Source organism: Pseudorca crassidens, chromosome 3, assembly GCF_039906515.1.
Source record: "Pseudorca crassidens isolate mPseCra1 chromosome 3, mPseCra1.hap1, whole genome shotgun sequence".
NCBI classification, from domain to species: Eukaryota; Metazoa; Chordata; class Mammalia; order Artiodactyla; family Delphinidae; genus Pseudorca; species Pseudorca crassidens.
In genome coordinates this window covers 43278071-43302751 of record NC_090298.1, presented here as the reverse complement: position 1 = coordinate 43302751, position 24681 = coordinate 43278071, and the positions used below count along the sequence as shown (strand labels likewise).

Genomic DNA, 24681 nt, shown 5'->3' with positions numbered 1-24681 from the left:
TTACAAATATGCCCCCACTCAAAAGTAGTATCCAGAATCTGTATGTTATTACTTGATAGAATTAAGGAATATTCCGTATAGACAGTGGTTCTAGAAACTCTTTTCTGTCCCCTTAAAACCTGTGAGATACAAATAACTCTAATCAGTAAAAATGGTTCATTACCAACAAGGGACTCTGGGCTCCCCCACTCCTTAGAAAACCACTCCCCTAAGACACACTTTCTCACACACTTAGGAAGCAGAAATCTTGATCTCTAGGAAAAGTATCCTTTTTAGTGAATTTAAATAAAGTTCTCATCCTGGTTTTGGGAGGTGGGGAGGAAATATAGTACCCTCCCTTTCAACATAGCAATTAATTCTAATGTAGATGGTAGTCATGGTTCTAAATTTCCAACCTAAGACATTAGAGAATAAGATGAAATTTTTGTATTCTTTAATACCAACTTAAAGAAATGTACTAAATTTTTAAAAACCGAAGTTTGCTACACAGTCATTATAGAAACAATTATTACACTGACCAGAATTGCTGGTGGTACATCATGTCCAGATACTTCTACAAGAATAGCATCATATTTGTCAAAGTTTATGCCTGTCTGATAATGTGCAAAGATGGAGTTCTCATCCTCAGGTGGAGGAGGTGGTATGTAGGTCACTTTTGGTCCTTAGAATTTAAAAAGAAAATTTACATTACAAGGACTAGAATAAAAATAAGAGGGAAAACATACAAAAACTGACAAACTCAAATTTTAAATACTGTAGTAATTCCCAATGTTTACCATTAAAGTTTTCACTTCAAATTTTAAAAAGTTACCTCTGTTTTTAAATATTCTGTATTTGTATTAAAATGCAATATACACTCATGTGGATCACACAAAAATTAATATACCTTGAGTGTCACCACTTTCTCCTCCTTTAGCTTCTGACTTCCAAGAATCTTAAAAGGAATCAAATCGAAAAACAGATAAATGTTCTTAAAAATCGAAGGGTAAAAGAATGCTCACTATAAAAATCAAATACCTTATCTAAAGTAAAACTTACTCTTTCCAGAGCCTGTAATTACTTCTTCATTTAAACCTTTGTAACCACCTATTAAAGAAATCCACAAGATACAGTCAAGATACAAGATTATGCACATCTTTCTTTTCATTGCTTATCTTCAAAGAGAAAAAGTTCTGAAAATGCATGAAGTCCCTTCGTACAAATAATACTTGACACAATTAAGATAAATAGAACCCTGAACATTTTGTTTCCTTAGCATTCAACATGCTGATTTTATGATTACACTGTTATAACATATTAGTATTCTTTCATTTAAACTGTTATGTCTCTTTCCTAATCCCTATATTCCTCAGCAAAAGAATGTATTTTCTAAAAGGAACTAAAAATCCATCTTTGTTGGGATGTCCCCACTACAACCCATAGGTTCTATGATTTGCTAGGACTCAGAATATAGTCATAACCATGGCTGTGACTTATTACATAGAAAGGATAGGGAGCAAAATCAGCAAAGGAAAAAGGTGTACAGGGAAAAGTCCAGAGAAAACCAGGCAACCGAGCTTTCAAGAGTCTCTTCCACTGGTATCACACAGGACAAGTTGTGACAACATGTTGGAAATGCTGTCTACCAGAGAAGCCCATTAGAGGTTCAATATCCAGGGTTCTTATGAGGTGCTGATAATGCAGGAACCTTCTGCCTGGCATGTACCAAACTTCCAGACTCCCAGAAGAAAAGCAGGTATTCAGCATAAACCACACAGTTGTACAAACTGTTTAGGCACAGTGAGCCACTCACACCAGTTAAGAGTGGTGAGAACCCTAAATTCAAGTTCTCAGAAGCCAGGTCTTTCAAAGAACAGCAGTCAGGTCTGCCGTGTTGACTCCTTTCTATACACTATCTTTCTGATCTTTAGACAAGGAGTCATCTATTGTGCGACTTTCAGGTACTATCACAAAAAAAGAACAAGGACTGCATTAGATTTGAAAGGCTAACTAGATATAGCATCTTTACATGTGAGCTAATTTTCTTGTCCTGTATGTCCATAGGTCTTGAAATCCTTTTTCAAACAACATCTGAGCATTTGTAGAAGATACGGTTTAGCCATTAATAATCTTTTTCTATAGTGAAGAATCCAAGAATCCAAAGGAAGGAAGTGGGGACTAATAATGATCACTAAGAATTTTTCAGAGACATCAAACAAGCTTTATGGTTTTACTAGTCTGGAAAACATTTCAACTTTTATATGACATTTAAATATTTTTAACTCTGAAAAATTTTTTCATAGTATAAAATCATCTATACTGAACTTTCTTTATCCCCTATGCCAAGCCAAATAACTATCTCATAAGAAAAAACATTATTTTAGTAAGAATTTATACATATAGATTACATCTCAATCTTTAACATCTGCATGGTATCTCCCATTTTATGGTTATATCATTTATTAAACAGACTGACGAGTTTTTAGGTGGTTTTCAGTTTTTACTTATTATAAATGAAGCTGCAGTGAACACACTTTTACATGTACTGAGCAAATACACCTACAGTATGTAATTCCTATAACAGAATTGTTGGATTAAAGAGTAGTAGTAAACAACTCCCCAAAACTGGCTGTGCAAATGCATACTCCACAAAGTGTATAAAAGCAGCAACAGTTACCTTTAACTTCAAAAATTAAGCTTCGATTACAGTAATTTTAACCACTTACAGGTAAACCAGATAAGAACTCACCTCGTCCACTTCCACTACCACTTCTGCTTTGATAAGTGTCACCCTTACCTGTAAGGCATTGTTTTACAGAAGATTTAGAGAAATCACAGCTCCTCCTCAAGCACATAAACCATATAGCTATTTCTTTTCAAATACTGAGTAATTACTCAGGATTCTAGTCCCTTAATCCACCCATCTCTTAATTCTATACTTAAACCTTTTTCTCATTTGAACATTTTGTTTAAAGACTTCATTTTTTTTAGGGCAGTTTTAGGTTCACAGAAAAATTAAGCAGAAAGTACAGAGATGTCCCATATACCTCCTATCCCCACACCTGCATGGCCTCCCCCCATTATCAACATCCTCCACCAAAGAGGTAATTTGTTACAATTGATGAACCTACACTGACACATCATAATCACCCAAAGTCCATCATTTACATTACAGTTCACTCCTGGTATTATACATTCTTTATGTTTGGACAAATGTATAATGGCATGTCTCCACCATTACAGTATCATACAAAGTAACTTCACTGCCCTAAAAATCCTCAGTGCTCTGCCTATTCATCCCTTCCCCCAACCCCTAGCAACCACCTATTTTTTTCACCCTTCTTCTTATAGTTTTGCCTTTTCCTGAATTTCATATAGCTGGAATCATACAGTATGTAGCCTTTTCAGATTGGCTTCTTTCACTCAGGAATACATATTTAAGGTTCCTCTATGTCTTTTCATACCTTAATAGCTCATTTCTTTTTAGTACCACAGTTTATTTATCCACATTTCAACATTTTTCGTCAATAATTATGTTCCTTTTGTTCACTTTCTCCTCAAATCCCCTAACTCAGAATCTTTTCTTTGAAATCAAAGCAAACTTCATTTTCCTTCCTCCAATTAAAAGTATAATTTATAATTCAAATTAACTGGTAGATAAGAAAGAAGAAATAATTCACAGAGCACAAACTTTGTAAGGGAGGCAAAACTGTCCATGTATTTTTGCCTACAAATCTAAAAAGCAGAGAAAATCATGAGCCAATCTAGTACACTTAAACATATATATTAGGTTTATTAATCCTAGAGATAAAAGCAAATGTGAATGATTAACATTCAGTAATAAATTCTATTTCTCACCTACACCAGTTAATGCTGATCTTCTAGAGCCAAAAATGCCACCAGTGCACTGGGTCCCCTCATCTTGTTCATATTTGCTATCTAGATTTACAGATAATAAATTTAGATTATGTTACTTTTAAGAAGCTTTTAAATCATGCAGCAAAGAAAAAAAATCAACTTATGGTGCCATAAGTTAAAAAGATGCAGAATAAAATAATCTAAATTTAACAGGAATTACAGTATTTTTCTAGGAAGCACACAAAAGAATTTCTCCACAAATTATTTCCTTCAATTACAAATTACTTCCTTAAAATTTTTATTTTATTAAAATTATTTTATAAAAGTAGTTAGGGTCAATACTACACCAAAATATGATATAAGCAAAAGTTAAATTACCTCTGAAAAACAGCATGGTTACTGCCCCCAGAAATTTCACATTACATAATCTCACTGCTTATTCTCCGGAAAAGCACCCCTTGCACCCACAGTTCCCAAATCAAACTTTATCAGTCCTGAACAGCAACCCTCCAGATCCCTTCACTTTTTTTAAAGTGACAATTCACTAATCCACTGTACATCTATTAAATCATTATTACAATTTATGTTTTTAGCTTCCACTATTCTGTCCTCCTCTGTTAAGTGACAAATGCATTCCAACAGTGACTTCAGAAAACAATACCTTAGCACCAAGGAATGATGACTGGTAGAATTTAGGTAGAAAGTCACATTGGTATAAAAGAGGTATAATGGGACACAGAGCCATAGAGAAGGCCACCTATTTGTAAGGTCAGTCATCTTTATCAAAGCTCTAAAATGCTTCACAGTATGTAATATTAAAGAAATGAGTCACACACACTGCTAAAAAGATTCATATATTCCCACTTAACTGTAAGGAATTACATGTGTCTAAAAAATAATATTTTATACAATATAAGTGATTATGTACCAACCACTATGCTTAACTATTCTCATATAATCATCATAACAACCTTATATGATAAGTATTATTTTTTATCATTTCTTTCGTAATAAATGAACACACTATTTGCAATCCACCACTAACTTGGACTTCCTAGAACAAACCCTCCACAGAAACCTCGGAAACTACCTCTTCCACCTCTTCTGGATGACCCTGAAGCTTCTGAATCATTTCCATCTTGACAGCCTATAATATTAAAACATACACGCAAAAACAACACAAAACAACAAGAAAGAAATACTGGGGACATGGTGGCCAAGTTAATTCAAGTCTTGCATAATTCAATGACTTTAATATTTTAAGCCATTAACAGATAGTTACTAAAAAGAAACGCTGTATGTGACCTATAAATGTTCAACTTCATTAGTATAAATAGATATACTACAGTATTTTAAAAACCTGCTACTTGCTTTGGGAGTAAAAACTAAAAATGACTAAAAGGAAAAAATGACAGTTGTAAAACACTCAAAGTTGCCACAACTGCACCATTAACAGGGTATTTCCACAATCCATGGGAAGAAAAAGTACTTACCATAAGTTTAGTGAGGTTACTGAACCTTCAATATACAAAAGTTAATTGTATTTCTATACACCAGCAAACAAAATGAAAATTATTAAATGGTATGTATCACTGATATCAATGAAAATGGCAAAGTAAGGGACTCCAAATGCTGCTACTCCAAAGAAGAAAAAAAATTGAAAAAACTGTTAGAATTAACATTTTCCAAACTGAAAATTCAACAAGGACTTGCATCAACCCAAGGAACATTTCTTTTTTTTAAAAAAAGGCAGATTCTTGGTAAGAGCAGTGATTTTGACCACAAGGCTATGAGACTAGATATCAATTACAGGAAAAGATGTGTAAAAAATACAAACACGTGGAGGCTAAACAATACACTACTTAATAACGAAGTGATCACAGAAGAAATCAAAAAACACCTAGAAACAAATGACAATGGAGACACGACGACCCAAAACCTATGGGAGGCAGCAAAAGCAGTTCTAAGAGGGAAGTTTATAGCAATACAATCCTACCTTAAGAAACAGGAAGCATCTCGAATAAACAACCTAACCTTGCACCTAAAGCAATTAGAGAAAGAAGAACCAAAAAAACCCAAAGTTAGCAAAAGGAAAGAAATCATAAAGATCAGATCAGAAATAAATGAAAAAGATATGAAGGAAACGAGAGCAAAGATCAATAAAACTAAAAGCTGGTTCTTTGAGAAGATAAACAAAATTGATAAAACATTATCCAGATTCATCAAGAAAAAAAGGGTGAAGACTCAAATCAATAGAATTACAAATGAAAAAGAAGAAGTAACAACCGACACTGCAGAAATACAAAGGATCATGAGAGATTACTACAAGCAACTGTATGCCAATAAAATGGACAACCTGGAAGAAATGGACAAATTCTTGGAAATGCACAATCTACCGAGACTGAACCAGGAAGTAATAGAAAATATGAACAGACCAATCGCAAGCACTGAAATTAAAACTGTGATTAAAAATCTTCCAGCAGGGCTCCCCTGGTGTCGAAGTGGGTGAGAGTCCACCTGCCGATGCAGGGGACACGGGTTCGTGCCCTGGTCCGGGAAGATCCCACATGCCGCGGAGCGGCTGGTACCCGTGAGCCATGGCCGCTGGGCCTGCATGTCTGGAACCTGTGCTCTGCAACAGGAGAGGCCACAACAGTGAAAGGCCCGCGTGCAGCAAAAAAAAGAAAAAAAAAAATCTTCCAGCAAACAAAAGCCCAAGACCAGATGGCTTCACAGGTGAATTCTATCAAACATTTAGAGAAGACCTAACACCTATCCTTCTTAAACTTTCCAAAATATAGCAGAGGGAGGAATACTCCCAAACTCATTCTACAAGGCCACCATCACCCTGATACCAAAACCAGACAAAGATGTCACAAAGAAAGAAAACTACAGGCCAATATCACTGATGAACATAGATGCAAAAATCCGCAACAAAATACTAGCAAAAAGAATCCAACAGCACATTAAAAGGATCATGCACCATGATCAAGTGGGGTTTATTCCAGGAATGCAAGGATTCTTCAATATACTCAAATCAATCAACGTGATACACCATATTAACAAACTGAAGGAGAAAAACCATAGGATCATCTCAATAGATGCAGAGAAAGCTTTCGACAAAATTCAACACCCATTAGTGATAAAAACCCTCCAGAAAGTAGGCATAGAGGGAACTTTCCTCAACATGATAAAGGCCATATACGAGAAACCCACAGCCAACATCATTCTCAGTGGTGAAAAACTGAAACCATTTCCACTAAGATCAGGAACAAGAAAAGGTTGCCCACTCTCACCACTATTACTCAACATCGTTTTGGAAGTTTTAGCCACAGCCATCAGAGAAGAAAAAGAAATAAAAGGAATCCAAATCAGAAAAGAAGAAGTAAAGCTGTCACTGTTTGCAGATGACATGATACTACACGTAGAGAATCCTAAAGATGCTACCAGACAACTACTAGAGCTAATCAATGAATTTGGTAAAGTAGCAGGATACAAAATTAAGGCACAGAAATCTCTGGCATTCCTATACACTAATGATGAAAAATCTGAAAATGAAGTTAAGAAAACACTCCCATTTACCATTGCAACAAAAAGAATAAAATATCTAGGAATAAACCTACCTAAGGAGACAAAAGACCTGTATGCAGAAAATTATAAGACACGGATGAAAGAAATTGAAGATGATACAAATAGATGGAGAGATATACCATGTTCTTGGATGGGAAGAATCAACATTGTGAAAATGACTCTACTACCCAAAGCAATCTACAGATTCAATGCAATCCCTATCAAACTACCACTGGCATTTTTCACAGAACTAGAACAAAAAATTTCACAATTTGTATGGAAACACAAAAGACCCCGAAGAGCCAAAGCAATCTTGAGAACGAAAAAAGGAGCTGGAGGATTCAGGCTCCCTGACTTCAGACTATACTACAAAGCTACAGTAATCAAGACAGTACAATACTGGCACAAAAACAGAAATATAGATCAATGGAACAGGATAGAAAGCCCAGAGATAAACCCACGTACATATGGTCACCTTATCTTTGATAAAGGAGGCAAGAATACACAGTGGAGAAGACAGCCTCTTCAGTAAGTGGTGCTGGGAAAACTGGACAGCTACATGTAAAAGAATGAAATTAGAACACTCCCTAACACCATACACAAAAATAAACTCAAAATGGATTAAAGACCTAAATTAAGGCCAGGCACTATCAAACTGTTAGAGGAAAACATAGGCAGAACACTCTATGACATAAATCACAGCAAGATCCTTTTTGACCCACCTCCTACAGTGGAAATAAAAACAAAAATAAACAAATGGGACCTAATGAAACTTGAAAGCTTTTGCACAGCAAAGGAAACCATAAAGAAGACCAAAAGACAACCCTCAGAATGGGAGAAAATATTTGCAAATGAAGCAGCTGACAAAGGATTAATCTTCAAGATTTACAAGCAGCTCATGCAGCTCAATAACAAGAAAACAAACCCAATCCAAAAATGGGCAGAAGACCTAAATAGACATTTCTCCAAAGAAGATATACAGATTGCTAACAAACACATGAAAGAATGCTCAACATCATTAATCATTAGAGAAATGCAAATCAAAACTACAATGAGATATCACCTCACACCGGTCAGAATGGCCATCATCAAAAAATCTACAAACAATGAATGCTGGAGAGGGTGTGGAGAAAAGAGAACCCTCTTGCACTGTTGGTGGGAATGTAAATTGATACAGCCACTATGGAGAACAGTATGGAGGCTCCTTAAAAAACTAAAAATAGAACTACCATACAACCCGGCAATCCCACTACTGGGCATATACCCTGAGAAAACGGTAATTCAAAAAGAGTCATGTACCAAAATGTTCACTGCAGCTCTATTTACAATAGCCAGGACATGGAAGCAACCTAAGTGTCCATCACCAGATGAATGGATAAAGAAGATGTGGCACAGGGCTTCCCTGATGGCACAGTGGTTGAGAGTCCGCCTGCCGATACAGGGGACACGGGTTCGTGCCCCGGTCCGGGAAGATCCCACATGCCGCGAGCAGCTGGGCCCATGAGCCATGGCCGCTGAGCCTGCGGGTCCGGAGCCTGTGCTCCGCAACGGGAGAGGCCACAACAGTGAGAGGCCTGCGTACCGCAAAAAAAAAAAAAGAAAAAATAAACAAAAAAATAAGATGTGGCACACATATACAATGGAATATTACTCAGCCATAAAAAGAAATGAAATTGAGATATTTGTAGTGACGTGGATGGACCTAGAGTCTGTCATACAGAGTGAAGTAAGTCAGAAAGAGAAAAACAAATACCGTATGCTAACACATATATATGGAATCTAAGAAAAAATAAAAAGGTCATGAAGAAACTAGGGGTAAGACGGGAAGAAAGACACAGACCTACTAGAGAATGGACTTGAGGATATGGGAAGGGGGAAGGGGAAGCTGTGACAAAGTGAGAGAGTGGCATGGACATATATACACTACCAAACGTAAAATAGATAGCTAGTGGGAAGCAGCCGTATAGCACAGGGAGATCAGCTCGGTGCTTTGTGACCACCTAGAGGGGTGCAATAGGGAGGGTGGGAGGGAGGGAGATCTAAGAGGGAAGAGATATGGGAACATATGTATATGTATAACTGATTCACTTTGTATAAAACAGAAACTAACACACCACTGTAAAGCAATTATACTCCAATAAAGATGTTAAAAAAAAAAAAGGCTGATTCTTGGTAAGAGCAGTGATTTTGTGGCATATTTTAACTTACCACAGTCCCATTCCCTGGCAATTCCACTTCTAGACATATACCCCAAAAATGCAAAAACAGCGACTCAAACAGATAACTGTATATTAATGTTCACATAAGCATTACTCAAAACAGCCAAAAGTAGTAAGAAACCCAAGTGTACCTCAACAGATGAATGGATTTTAAAAAGTACAGGAGAGGCCACAACAGTGAGAGGCCCGCGTACCGCAAAAACAAACAAAAAAAGTACACATACAATGGAATAGTAGTATTCAGCCATAAAAAGGAATGTAGTTTTCAGTTTCGTATCTCTGTCTTAAGTACAAATTGTTCCAAAACATGGTCCTTACCGCCTCTCTTGGAAAACCCTCTGTTCCGTGTTTGATTATCTTCACGGTCATTATTAGACTCTTGAATAAAAATTTAACATGTGAATAGCATCTAAATAATTACTTTAGTATTTACATTAATGTAGCATCTAAAGAACAGCACTGTCACAAAAGAAATTAGTAAGAAAAAATAAAAATCTTTATAAGTTAAAATATGAACATTTTAATTTTTAAAATAATTGTAACCACAGAAATACAAAGACATTATTCAGTCAATTCCCTATAGAAATCACCTAATATATCTAAATATTAAATGTTAAGCGTATAATTTGTCAAATTCTGAGCACAGCCAAAAAATAAGAATTTCATAAATATCAGTTTAAGTAGAAACAGTTTCAGAAATATCTAACCATTAAGTAGTGGGGATCTCAGAAATGCATGACTGTTCTTCTTATAACGTCATCATTATTTCTGTAACTTGCCTTTCTTAATAAATCTGAGATGTCAGTGTTTTTTTAATATATGCAAACTTTCTCCCATTCATCTTAATGGAGAAATTGGGGGATATCCTGGTTTTCTGTTTTTAGTGACATTATCAAGTAACATTACCAGGGTTTCTAAATAGTGGTATGAGGATCACTACACTGAAGGCTGCCTAAAAATTATTAGTAAGTTGGAAAGAGCCCACCCCCAGAGATGTTTATTTTGAACGTGTAGAGTGACAGCAAGGAATGGATGATTTTTCTAAATTAAAAAATTATAACTTTTAGTAATAACTTTAAGCTTTCTAGAAGATTCCAATAAAGCCATGTTTGGGAAATACCGAGATGGTTTCAAGGGATCTTTGTACATATCACTAACGTTTAGCACCTGAGAACTTTAGGTCCCAGTGATGACACAAATGGCTGAACAGATTAGAAGCTATCAGATAAGTTTCTGCGCAAAAGTACTAATCTACTCAATTAATATTGTTTTGTAATAAACAATGGCCCAGAGCTCTTGTTGCAGGCTCCTATTTGAGCTGACATCAACAACTGACAAATATTCCTGAAGAGCCATCTAACATCAAGACAACTTTCTTAGAAGCAAGATATAATATGACAAGCGTGCTGAACAGTAAAGAAAGAATTTTGGAAAGATACTTGGAATAATAATTCTGGAATAATGATGACGTTAGCTAATATTTATTGTCTTACAAAAAAAAAAAAAACTATGAATTAATCTGGGGCCTGACATGGAGAAAAAGGTCTCATATAATCTTTGGCCAACTGTTCTAAAACAAGCCCAAAGCTATTTTTACCACACTGGGAATTAAAATAGGCTGATGACATTAGCAGTTGGGTGAAGGGTACAATTACATTAGAAGAAGAAGGGTGGAGTAAACCCTCTGTACTATTTTCGGAACTTCTTTTGAGTCAAATGATTTCAAAATTAAAAATTAAAAAAATTATTTCTGTAGCTTAAAAAATAAAGCCAAGCGCAAACAAAAATGAGACGATGATCCCAAGATCAGTTATAATCTATTAATTATATAAAAATAATAGTAATAACAACAAATAGAACTTAGTATCTGTCTGGCACTGCTCTAAATGAAGTCTGTTTTAACTTTTTAAGTCCTCACAAAAACCTTACGAGGTGGGTATTATCCTCAAATTATAAACAAAGAAAAAGAAATGCAGAATTTTTTAAGATAATACAACTGACAGGAGGAGCATCTGGGTCTCAAATCCAAGGTGTCTGAGCTCCTTATCGCCATACTATACCAGCTATGGGACATGAGATTGCAGAGAAAATAACCACAGAACACTCTATACATCTGTGTGCAGAGAAAAAGCTTCTATAATGATAGCAAAACCTGCTCCTGGGCTTGCCAACAACTGTGAGAGTGAAAGAAATTTTTAGGAATATACACAGTTTTTTAGTATAGGGGAACTAAAACTGAGAATAGAAGTAAATAAGGAAAGGAAGGGTGGGGGGGAGGGATACACAAGAGGGAAGAGATATGGGAACATATGTATAACTGATTCACTTTGTTATAAAGCAGAAACTAACACACCATTGTAAAGCAATTATACTCCAATAAAGATGTTAAAAAAAAAAGAAGTAAATAGATCAAAGGAAGAAAGTAGACCATTTTGGAGGAGAGAAGTTCTCTCAAGTGCTGTGAGAAATTGGAATTTGTGCTCAAAAGCACTCTGGTTCATCACTAAAGAGTCAACTGGGGAGGAAGGAATGTCTTTGGTGAGTAGAAATGATCTTGAATACTAATTAACAGTTGGAAAACTAGGACAAGGAGAAATGGAAAAGGATAAAAATGGTGATGTTTTTCTTCTCTCAAATATTAGCTGTATGTTACATATGTTTTCATTAAAAGAGGATAGGAGAAAAAGCAGACAAAAGCAGGGAGAATGAGACAGAGTAGTTTGGAGAAGCAGTCTTAACTGATATATTAAAACCCCACCATGTTCCAAAAGGGTTTTAAGGTGATCAGGTCTAGGTTTGGTTTTGATTTTGAGAATCACAGTTAAGATCAAGTTTCAAAAAAAAAAAAAAAAAAAAGATCAAGTTTCAAATATTTAATGAAGATAGATGACATTTACTGGTTACCATGAATGTGTCTGGGACTAAGCTTCGTGCTTTTACACACATTCTCATTTAGTGTGCCTATCAAGCTACAAAATGAATGGTCTCCATTCTACAGAAGAGGAAATTGTGGCTCCGAGAAAGTAAGCAACTCGCTCTATGTTATTCAACTAGCAGATAGCAGAGCAGGGACATGAAACAAAGTTTGGAACTCCAAAGTGTATTATGTTATAAAGATTCCATAGATCAGTGGTTACCAAACAAAAGAGGCATCAGAGTCACCAGGGATGCTTTTTAAATACAGGTTCCAGGGCCTCACCCAAATCTACTCAACCAGGCTCTCCTGGAAGAGTAATGTTAATTATTGTAGTCTACCTTATGGTAACATTACTCTATTCTCATCATTCTCTGTATTCCTCCAAACCAGAGTGTCAGTACCTTTGACAGAAATGTCTTTGATTTCAGCAGTGATCCACAGTCTCATGAATCTGAATAAAGACCTATATGTCTCAAACTATATTTATATATGAAACTGGAATTCTGATTCGTTTTTTTTTTTCAGAGTGACTAAAACCATTTTATTTTCCCACCAGTGATGTGATATAATTTTTATACGTACTCACCAGCATTTGATGTTGTCACTATACTTTAATTTTAGTTATTCTCTGATATCTCATTATGGTCTTAATTTGCATTTCCCTAATGGCTAATGATGTTGAGCATCTTTTCATGTGCTTCTTTGCCATGTGTATATTCTCTTCCATGAAATGTCTGTTCCTGTCTTCTGCCTATTTTCTAGTTGGATTTTTTCAAGTTGTTTGGAGGGTTCTTTGTATATTATAGATACAAGTCATTTGTCTCATATGGGATTTTCACATGTTTTCCCACTGTGTAATTTTAGTTTTCATCCACTTAAAAGGATCTTCTATGAAGCATTTTTAACTCATTTTGATGAGATTCAATTTATCAGTTTTTGCTTTTATTGATCATACTTGCAGTGTCAAGTCTAAGAATTATTCACCTAGTTCTAGATGCCAAAGATTTTCTATTTTTTTTTCTAAAAATGTCCTGCTTTTACATTTAAGATTATGATCCACTTTGACTTAATTTTTATGTAAGGTGTGGAGGTTTAGGTTAAGGTTCATTTTTTGTTTGTTTTTGTTGAGGGATGTCCAACTGTTTCAGTACCATTTTTTGAAAAGTCTATTCTTCCTTGATAGCTTTTGCACTGCTGTCAAAAACAAGTAAAATGTATTTATGTCAGTCTATTTCTGGGTTCTCTATTCCATTCCATTGATCTATGTATCTACCCTCCATCATTACTGCAAAATCTTGAAATTGGGTAGATTAATTCCTCCCATTTTAATCTTCCTTCACAAATTGTTTTAGCTATTCTTTTTTTTTTTTTTACATCTTTATTGAAATTCTGATTCTTGACTTGCTCTTTCTACTATCCTCTTTTTCTTAAGGAAGCACAGCATTCAAAAGTTGCACTTTATAGATTAATTAAGGCAGGTGACAATAGGCCAAATTAGGATGGCTGAACTCTTGGTTAAGGCTCTGGCTATAGCTGCTTTATAAAATGGGTTTAAATAAAATAGAACTGGAACAGACTAAGATAATTAATCTTAGTTTCTCTTTAGCATGTACTCTGGACACTAAATTCTTAAAGTCACTACAAAAAACAATGAACTTACCTCTCCAGAAACCAGAGCTATCACCTTCTTCAAACTTGTTATTTGAAAAACCTACAAAAAATATAAAATTAAACTTGCACATTTCTGAAAACAACAATTACCTATACCTTTGTAGAAGAAAGAAAGAAAGAAAGAAAGAGAAACATAGAAACAAAGAAACACTCTCTTTACAGGGACTTCTAGTCTTGATGCCCCTTTAAAACAGTATAAACCACATACAACTGTATATATAAATAGTGAATGAGAATTCATACACATTGTATGACAACTTCTTCCTGTGTCAGTTTATTAAAATACCAGCCAATCTTATATTACCTCAAATGTCACATATTCCTCTATACGTACATGGCTGTGTGTGTGTATATATATCACTATAACCACTATGTACTTTCTATTCAAAATATAAAAACTTTTTAAACTTTATAAATTAACTTGTAATCTCTTCATCTGCTGGAGGACAATACAACTAAATTATAATTCAATATTCAATAATTTTCCCCTTCTCAATAACAAGGAAATTCTGCCAACTTCTTTTTGTTTATAAAATTTTAAAGAAACAATCTTTCATCAAGCTCTGCTTTCAAATTTCTCATTTAATAAAAACTTGTATCTCCAGATTTATGCATCTCTGGAGCATATAGATATATCTCTAAAATTCATTTTAAAAGCATCCATCAAAACATTTCATAAAATTTTAAAAATTTGAGTCTTGATAAAATGATCTTTACTGCAGAGATACTCAGGGAATAATGTAAGTTAAAACTAATGTCAGGGCTTCCCTGGTGGCGCAGTGGTTGAGAGTCCTCCTGCTGATGCAGGGGACACGGGTTCATGCCCCAGTCCGGGAACATCTCACATGCCACGGAGCGGCTGGGCCCGTGAGCCATGGCCGCTGAGCCTGCGCGTCTGGAGCCTGTGCTCCGCAGCGGGAGGGGCCACAACAGTGAGAGGCCCACATGTCGCAAAAAAAAAAACAAAAAACTAATGTCAATATGCAATGCCTATCAATTAGTATCTAACCTAAATAATAAAATACATTAAATTATGGCTTTGGTACTACAGAGACCAATCAGTTACTGTTTGACAGATGTTAAATTTATATGCAGGGACTTCCCTGGTGGCACAGTAGTTAAGAATCCGTCTGCCAATGCAGGGAACACGGGTTCAAGCCCTGGTCAGGGAAGATCCCACATGCCGCGGAGCAACTAAGCCTGTGCGCCACAACTACTGAACCGGTGCTCTAGAGCCCGCGAACCACAATTCCTGAGCCCGTGTGCCACGACTACTGAAGTCCGCACGCCTAGAGCCCATGCTCCGCAATAGAGTAATCCCCGCTCACTGCAACTAGAGAAAGCCTGCGCAGCAATGAAGACCCAACACAGCCAAAAGTAAATAAATAAAAAATAAATTTAAAAATACATATATATGCAAAATGTCTACATATAAAGTCATTTAACATCTCAGGTTCAACAAACCTATGTACCCTCCAGCATTAAACCTCTTGGAAATTTAATACCCAATTAGCATATAAAAAATAAGTACCCTTTGACCTCAGTATATGATTGGATGATACTTTTTCCTTGAACAGATATGTAATTTCAAAATAAAGATAATCCCTACAAAAAGACTATATATCACAAAACTTGAATTTTGAGTTATTTTATTCATTTAAATATTTGCAATCTTTGAAGTTGGTTCAGAAAAGGATTACGTTCTACTGCCCTCTACAATTGCCCCTTCCCCTCCATACACCTCTCCCACAAAAGTCAAGTGCTGGGTCTCCAAAATGCTTGAGAAAGTCTTCCACCTACACACTACTGGTCTTGATCTTAAACTCTTACCTAAGTTCTACTTTACAGTTTTTAAAGTTTTTATGGAAAAAAATGTAATTTCAAAGCTTCTACTGGTTCTTTGCTCAAGTAAAGATGGCGACTCAGATTCACCTTTGGAAGTATAAGATAGATCTCTTGCTTGTGGGAGCAGGGAAAGCAAGTCATGAGTATAGTAGAAAAGAACTGGGGTTCACCTGTGGGGTAAATCAATTTGAAGAGATGTTGCAGCAAGTAGCATGGCTATTAAAAAGAAAAAGAAAAAGCGAAATAGAGTAGCAGACACATCCAAAGCAGCATAAGCAGCATAAACTGCTGCTCTAAACTATGACTAGGAAAGTGAAAGCACTCCCTTGTGATCTCCACAAAGTCTTGGGAAAGGCACACACTTTCTATGTATATTAAAGGGAAACAGAATTCAAAGACTATAAAACTTGGGGTCACTTAAGTTTTGATTGTAAGATATCATAAGCAGGTTACCTCTGTTTCCAAAACTCCTTCCAACTCTAAAGCCACCCACTGTGGATGTATTCTCTCTTGTATTAGACTCGCCAGGATCTGAAAAAGTTCAGAGAAAGTTAAAAAACTCTTCAACATACAAAATCAAGTGTGCCATCAATAACTAGGAATTAAATGAATCTGTGGGTTAAGGGAACTCCCAAGGACAGGGAGAGAGTAGTACAGGAACTTATAAAGATAAAATACACCTGCAACTTTTTAAAATCATTAAATTACACCAAAGTAAAAACAAATATACTATTGGTGAAATACAACTGTCTACTAGGTGTTATTTTACTAGTGACCTTTAAACAAGAAATTCAACTCTGATTTTCTATATATTGAAACCTCACCCTGATAGCTATTTACATTATACCCCTATGTGAAAGTCATTGCTACTGAAAATTTTACACTGCTGTCCTGTAATTATTCTGTTACTTATTCATTTTTCTAGTACTTCAGTCGCTCTCAGTCTTTCCACTTTTTAAAATTAAAATTAGGAAGGGACTACATAATAAAGAAAAAAATGCCATGAATACCACTCCCCTTTACCTCCCACCCCTCCATAGTATGTCCTCATATCGGCCTTATTAGCTTTATCCCCCACTACATGGCTCTGAACACCCAACATTTTAATTCATAAAACAACTTCCCATATTTTTCCTAGCAAAATTCTTTTCACTCTTCAAAAGCCGGGTTCAAAAGCCACCTCTTCAGTGAAGTCCTCCTTCATTCCTCCAGCCATAGTCAATCCTTCAGTCACATTCCCACAATACACTATGTGCATCTCTTTTTTAGCAATATTTCTTTCCATGTGTTTCTCTACCACTAAATTAAGAATTTTGAGGGCAGAGTTGCTATGGCAAGCAGCACAGGTATTTAAAACAAAAACTTAGAACAGACATCCAAAACATCATAAACTGCCACTTCAAACTATCATTGGGATTAACTATCATTATCTTGTGATCCTCATAAACTGTCTTACCTCCATCTGTAATATCCTAGTTCAGAGGAGTTAAGGGATCTGTGAAACTCCTAATGCCAAATGCAAAATTGCATATATGCAACTATCAGTATTTTCATCAGATTCTAAAGAAGTGTGTGATTCAGGAAGTTAAGGCTTTTTAGGCCATACTTCACAGAAGATAAAAAGCTAATCAATATATATGTTAAGCAATTAAGAGTCAATTTCAAAACCATGTGACTAGATATGCAAGTTCTGAGAACAAATATCACAGAGATTGAAAACAGCGAAAATGTTAAATGGATCATTCGGGAAAGGGGTTATACTCATGGGTCTTCTATGAATTTCCAGGATTATATGTAGTATTAAAGATAGCTTTTTTTTCTTTTAATTTTATTGGAGTACAGATGATTTATAATGCATTAGTTTCAGGTGTACAGCAAAGTGATTCAGTTATACATACACATATGTTTATTCTTTTTCAGATTCTTTTCAAAGATAACTTTTTAAAGTATTAACATTTACAAAGAGTTTTGATCAGAAATTTAATGTATTTCAACCTACAACATATGGAATTAACAATTTATAGTAAAGTCTCTCTCAGTGATGGCTTTCTCATTTAAAAAGGCTTTATGCAACAATGTTTAGAAGTCTTCATCAAAAAGTTATAACCCATTCTAAATTAGGATTTTAAAATATATCTAAATATTAAATAGTTCCCTGAGTATAATATTAAGGTATTTGTATTTCTAATCTTAGTAGTAGCAAACAAAACCCACACTTCAACCTCTTAGCACAACTACATGCTCCAAATCATCAATGACTCTTACTTAATATGCAGGCTTAAAAAACAAAATGTATATAGACATATTTAACAAATAAATTATTTCCATTAGTAGCAGAAACATGTCAAAACATAAAAGTTCACATTTATGTTAACTGTATCTAAAAATATTAAATTTTCCAAATGGCAAATGAAATACACGCATCAACCTTTAGTTTCCAATGAATAAAAATATCTAGAAGGATTGACGTTTTTCAAAAAATAATAATAAATTCAAGAATAAGTGTCGTGTATATTTAAAACTGCCAATTAACCCTAGCTTACGGCATCCCATAAAAGAAATAAATTGATTTAAAAATCCATATGACCATTTAATTTGAGGTTCTAATAATAAATATTTTGTTGCACTATAATAAAACATAGTGCAGAATATTTTCAGCATTTTAATATCAAATGGACTGGAGGAAGGTATTTTGCTGGGTCATTATCTGTCAAATCTAGCACTGGTTGTTCTAAAAGTAACAACAAAAAATTCCAATTTTTGGAAAACAACCTCTTAATATTAATGAGTTAACAGAACTGCTTTCCATACTTCCTCTTCTTGAGAAATGTAAAACTTAAGAAAGAAGTCCTTCACACCATAATCTTTGGAGCTTTTACAAACATTCCTCCTATGCCAATTGTTGGGAACAATAATCACCAACACCTGAAGAAGCTCTGGGAAGCAACTCTCTTTAACCAATCTATCTAATCAATTTAACTACTGCCTACTATCTTAAAAAAAGTAAAGCAGCGGGCTTCCCTGGTGGCGCAGTGGTTGAGAGTCTGCCTGCCAATGCAGGGGACACGGGTTCATGCCCCGGTCCAGGAGGATCCCACGTGCCGCGGAGCAGCTGGGCCCGTGAGCCATGGCCGCTGGGCCTGCGCGTCCGGAGCCTGTGCTCTGCAGCAGGAGAGGCCGCGGCAGTAAGAGGCCCGCGTACCGCAAAAAAAAAAAAAGTAAAGCAGCAAAAAATAACAGACATCAAAAAAAAAAACTCATTATCCCAACAAAGTCTACTGTACACTAAGTTATAAAAGATTTTACCTTGCACTAAACAGCCATAAAGGCCTCTATTCATTCCACTATTCAAAACTATCTAACAGAAGATTAGGGAAAGATACTTACCCCTGTTTCCCAAACTCCTCCCAGCGGCAAATCTGCTTCTCATGAAATGATCTCTTCGAGAAGATCCATCATCCATTTCTAAAGCAAATAACATTTGAAGCAAGTCAAAATAACAAAAAAAATACCTTGGTGGTAAGCAAACTTTAAACCTTCTCAAAGTGCCATCCACGTGGCAAAGGAAGAATTTTATATAGCACTAAGAAAGATGAAAAGCCTAGTAGAAAAATGGGCTATGAATAAGCCCATTCTTTCTTTCTCTCCAAAAGAAAGCCCATTCTTTCTTTCTCTCCAAAAGAAAGAAAGAAAAAAAAGCGTCTCTCACTTTCCAAAGAAATTGGAAATCAAAAAAAGGATATAATTTTCTCAACCACAACTGACTGGAAAACAGTTTGCTAATACTGAGACTAATCAAGGACATAGCGAAACAAGCACAAATCATATACAATATTGAAACTATAAACTGGATCAATCTTGATTGATTTTAAAAGAAAATACTTTTTGGAAGTATACTAGTATGATTTTCCCTGTGGATATACTCAGATGGTAACAGATACACACAAAGATGTTTTTATAAGCATTGTCTATAATAGCCAAAAAAAAAATCAAAGGAGAACAGGTAAATTACAGTCATTCACAGAACACTGTGCACATTCACAGAACTAAAAACATTAAAGAAGTTGACATTCAACAATAGAATGTTCATAAAAACTGGCCACATGGAAGGCCAAAATGCAAATTCAACAATTTCAAAAATCAATATCATATACACAAAATTCTCTAATTGCAATGCAATCAATTTGGAAGTTACCAAAAGAAAGACAAATACTGTATATTTTCACTTATATGTGAAATCTAAAAAACAAAACAAGCAAACAAATACACAAAACAGAAAAGAGTAACAGATACAGAAAACAAATAGTGGTTTGCCAGATGGGAGAGGGGTGGGGGAAGGTACGAAATAGGTGAAGGGGATTAAGAGGTACGAACTACCAGTTATAAAATAAATAAGTTACAGGGATGTAATGTATAGCACAGAAAATATAGTCAATGTCTTATATTAACTTTGTATGGTGTGTAACCCAAAAAAAATCAAATCACTGTTATATACCTGAAACTAATATGGTATTATAACTCAAGTATACGTCAATTTAAAAAAATTAGAAATTATTAAATACCAAAAAAACTTGATTAAAATCCTCTTACATTTGGAAATGTATTTCTAAAACACTTCTATATAACATAGTGCAAAGAAAAAAATTACAATGGAACTTTAGATATACTTAGAATTGTATGATAAAAATGACATATATCAGAACTTAAATTTTTATACAAAAAAAAGGAACTCAAAAAAAAAAAAAAAGAACTCAAAATTAATGAGCTAAACAGCCATCTCAACTAATAGGAATGTTAGAAAAAGAACAAAATAAATCACACAAAAGTAAAGGAGGAAAAAAATGGTAAGAGCAGAAATTAATGAAATAGGAGAAACAAACATATAATAGCGGCTCAACAAAACCAAAACCTAGCTCTTTAGGAAACCAATAACCCACTTTAGGATGGAGGACACACATAGACTGAAAGTGAGGAGATGGAAAAAAGATATTTCATGCAAATGAAAATGACAAGAAAGTGGGGGTAGCAATACTCATATCAGACAAAATCAACTTTAAAACAAAAGCCATAAAGAAAGCTAAAGAAGGACACTATATAATGATAAAAGGATCAATACAAGAAGAGGATATTACACTCATTAACATATATACAGCCAATGTAGGAGCATCTAAATACATAAAACAAATACTAACAGACATAAAGGGAGAAATGGATGGGAATACAATAATAGTAGGAGACTTTAACACCCCACTGACATCAACGGACAGATCTTCCAGACTGAAAATCAATAAGACAACAGAGGTCCTAAATGACACAATAGAACAATTAGACTTAATTGATATTTTCAGGACATTACGGTCAAAATATATACACACTACACATTCTTTCCAAGCACACGTGGAACATTCTCTAGGTTAGACCCATACCAGGACACAAAACAAGCCTCAACACATTTTAGATGATAGAAATTATTTCAAGCATCTTTTCTGACCACAATGGCATGAAACCAGAAATCAATCACAGAAAGAGAAACAAGAAAAAAATGATTACAAGGAGACTAAACAACATGCTATGACAAAAACCAATGGGTCAACAATGAGATCAAAGAGTAAATTTTAAAAATACCTTGAGACAAATGACAACAAAAACACAAACACACAAAATCTAAGAGGGAAGTTTATTGTGATATAGGCCTTCCTCAAAAAACAAGAAAAACTCTCAAACAAGCAACCTAACCTACCATCTAAAAGAATTAGAAAAAGAAGAACAAAAACTACAGTCACAAGGAGAGAAATAATATAGATCAAAGAGGAAATAAATAAAACAGAGATTAAAAAAACAACAGAGGGCTTCCCTGGTGGCGCAGTGGTTAAGAGTCCGCCTGCCGATGCAGGGGACACAGGTTCGTGCCCCGGTTCGGGAAGATCCCACATGCCGCGGAGCGGCTGGGCCCGTGAGCCATGGCCGCTGAGCCTGCACGTCCGGAGCGTGTGCTCCGCAATGGGAGAGGCCACAACAGTGAGAGGCCCGTGTACTACAAAAAGAAAAAAAAAAGAAAAAATCAATAAAACCAAGATCTGGTTTTTTTGAAATGATAAACAAAATCAAGAAACCTCTGGCCAGGCTCACCAAGAAGAAGAGACAGAGGACCCAAAATAAACAAAGTAAGAAATGAAAGAGGATAAATACCAACTAACACTGCAGAAATACAAAAAAAAATAAGAGAATACTATAGACTATTATATGCCAACAAATTGGACAACCTAGAAGAAATGGACAAGTTTCTAGAAACATACAGCCCACCAAAACTGAATCAAGACAAAACAGATAATTTGAACAGACTGATCACTGTAAGTGAAATAGAAACTGTAATTTAAAAACTCCCTGCAAACAAAAGTCCAGGACTGGATGGCTTCACTGGAGAATTCTATCAAACATACAAAGAAGAACTTGTACCAATCTTTCTTGAACTCTTCCAAAAGACTGAGAAGAGGGAATACTCCCAAAGTGATTTTATGAAGCCACCATCACCCTGATACAAGACAAAGACACTACCAAAAAAGAAAATTATAGGCTAGTACCTTTGACAAATATAGATGCAAAAATTCTCAACAAAATATTAGCAAACCGAATCCAAACAACACATAAGAAGGATCATACACCATGATCAAGCTGGATTCATCCCAGGGTCACAAGAATGGTTCAACACATACAAAATCAATGTGACATACCACATCAACAAAACAAAAGACAAAAACCACATGATCATCTCAATAGACTCAGGAAAAGCATTTGATAAAATTCAACACCCATTCATGATAAAAAAAACTCTTACCAAAGTGGGTATGGAGGGAACATACCTAAGCATAACAAAAGCAATTTATGACAAACCCACAGCCAACATAATACTCAACAGTGAAAAACAACACCTTCACGCTAAAATTTGGAACAGGACAAGTATGCCCACTCTCACCACTTCCATTCAACATAGTATTGAAAGTCCTAGCCACAGCAATCAGACAAGAAAAAGAAATAAAAGATATCCAAATTGGAAAGGGAGAGGTAACACTGTCATTATATGCAGATGACATAATATATATAGAACACCCTAAAGACTCCACACAAAAACTACTAGAACTGATAAACAAATTCAGCAAAGTAGCAGAACAAGATTAACATACATAAATCTGTTGCATTTCTTTACACTAACAATGAAATACCAGAAAGGGAAAGTTTAAAAAAAAAAATCCCTTTTCAAATCACATCAAAAACTCCTAAAAGAGAACACAGGCAAAACATTCTCTGAAATAATCTTACCAATGTTTTCTTAGATCACTCTCCCAAGTCAATAGAAATAAAAGCAAAAATAAGCAAATGGGACCTAATCAAACTTACAAGCTTTTGCACAGCAAAGGAAACCGTAAACAAAATGAAAAGACAACCTATGGACTGGGAGAAAATATTTGCTGATGATGTGAACGACCAGGGATTAATTTTCAAACAGCTCATACAAACAACTCAATAACAAACAACCCAATCAAAAAATGAGCAGAACACCTAAATAGACATTTCTCCAAAGAAGACATACAGATGGCCAATAGGCACATGAAAAGATGCTCAACATTGCTAATTATCTGAGAAATGCAAATCAAAACTATAATGAGGCATCACCTCACATGGGTCAGAATGGCCATCATTTAGAAGTTTACAAATAATAAATGCTGGAGAGGGTGTGGAGAAAAGGGAACCCTCCTATACTGCTGGTGGGAATGTAAACTGGTGCAGCCATTCTGGAAAACAGTATGGAGGTTCCTTAAAAAACTAAAAATAAAGTTACCATATGATCCAGCAATCTCACTCCTGGGCATATATCTGGAGAAAACTCTAATTCAAAATGATACATACACCCCAATGTTCATAGCAGCACTATTTACAATAGCCAAGACTTGGAAGCAACCTAAATGTCCATCAACAGATGAATGGATAAAGAAGATGTGGCATATATGTACAATGGAATACTGCTCAGTCATAAAAAAGACTGAAATAATGCCATCTGCAGCAACATGGATGGACCCAGAGATTATCATACTAAGTGAAGTCAGAAAAAGAAAGACAAATATCATATGATATCCCTTATATGTGAAATCTTAAAAAAATGATACAAATGAACTTATTTAAAAAACAGAAACAGACTCACAGACATAAAAACAAATTTATGGTTACCAAAGGGAAAAGGGGAGGGAGGGATAAATTAGGAGTTTGGGATTAGCAGATACAAACTACTGTATATAAAATAGACAACAAGGTCCTAGTGTATAACACAGGGAACTATATTCAGGATCTTGTAATAAACTATAATGGAAAAGAATCTGAAAAGAACATATGTATGTATACATATGTATAACTGAATCACTTTGCTGTATACCAGAAACTAACACAACATTTAAGTCAACTATACTTCAATTAAAAAAAAAATTTTTTTAAAGAAACCAATAAAGACTTGCCAGAGTGACAAATCACTAGAAGTCTGATGGAGGCAAGGGGAAGGGAAAGAAAGAAAAGACATAACTGAACAGTATTTGGAATTTTTTTAAAAAGGAAATAACCTCAAAAACAGCGAGA

General features: G+C 35.1%; 1 protein-coding gene across 1 annotated transcript in view; it reads right to left on the bottom strand.

Annotated features, from left to right (window-relative positions):
- DDX4 (DEAD-box helicase 4) overlaps window positions 1-24681 on the bottom strand; it is a 67420-nt gene that overhangs the window by 22043 nt on the left and 20696 nt on the right. The window contains exons 3-12 of the mRNA XM_067730700.1: window positions 19447-19524; window positions 16513-16590; window positions 14204-14254; window positions 9945-10004; window positions 4883-4984; window positions 3838-3918; window positions 2729-2776; window positions 1039-1086; window positions 887-934; window positions 519-661 (exon numbers count right to left, since the gene is read on the bottom strand). Of these exons, the coding sequence (XP_067586801.1) occupies window positions 519-661; window positions 887-934; window positions 1039-1086; window positions 2729-2776; window positions 3838-3918; window positions 4883-4984; window positions 9945-10004; window positions 14204-14254; window positions 16513-16590; window positions 19447-19524 (737 nt within the window). The remainder of the gene's footprint in view (window positions 1-518; window positions 662-886; window positions 935-1038; window positions 1087-2728; window positions 2777-3837; window positions 3919-4882; window positions 4985-9944; window positions 10005-14203; window positions 14255-16512; window positions 16591-19446; window positions 19525-24681) is intronic.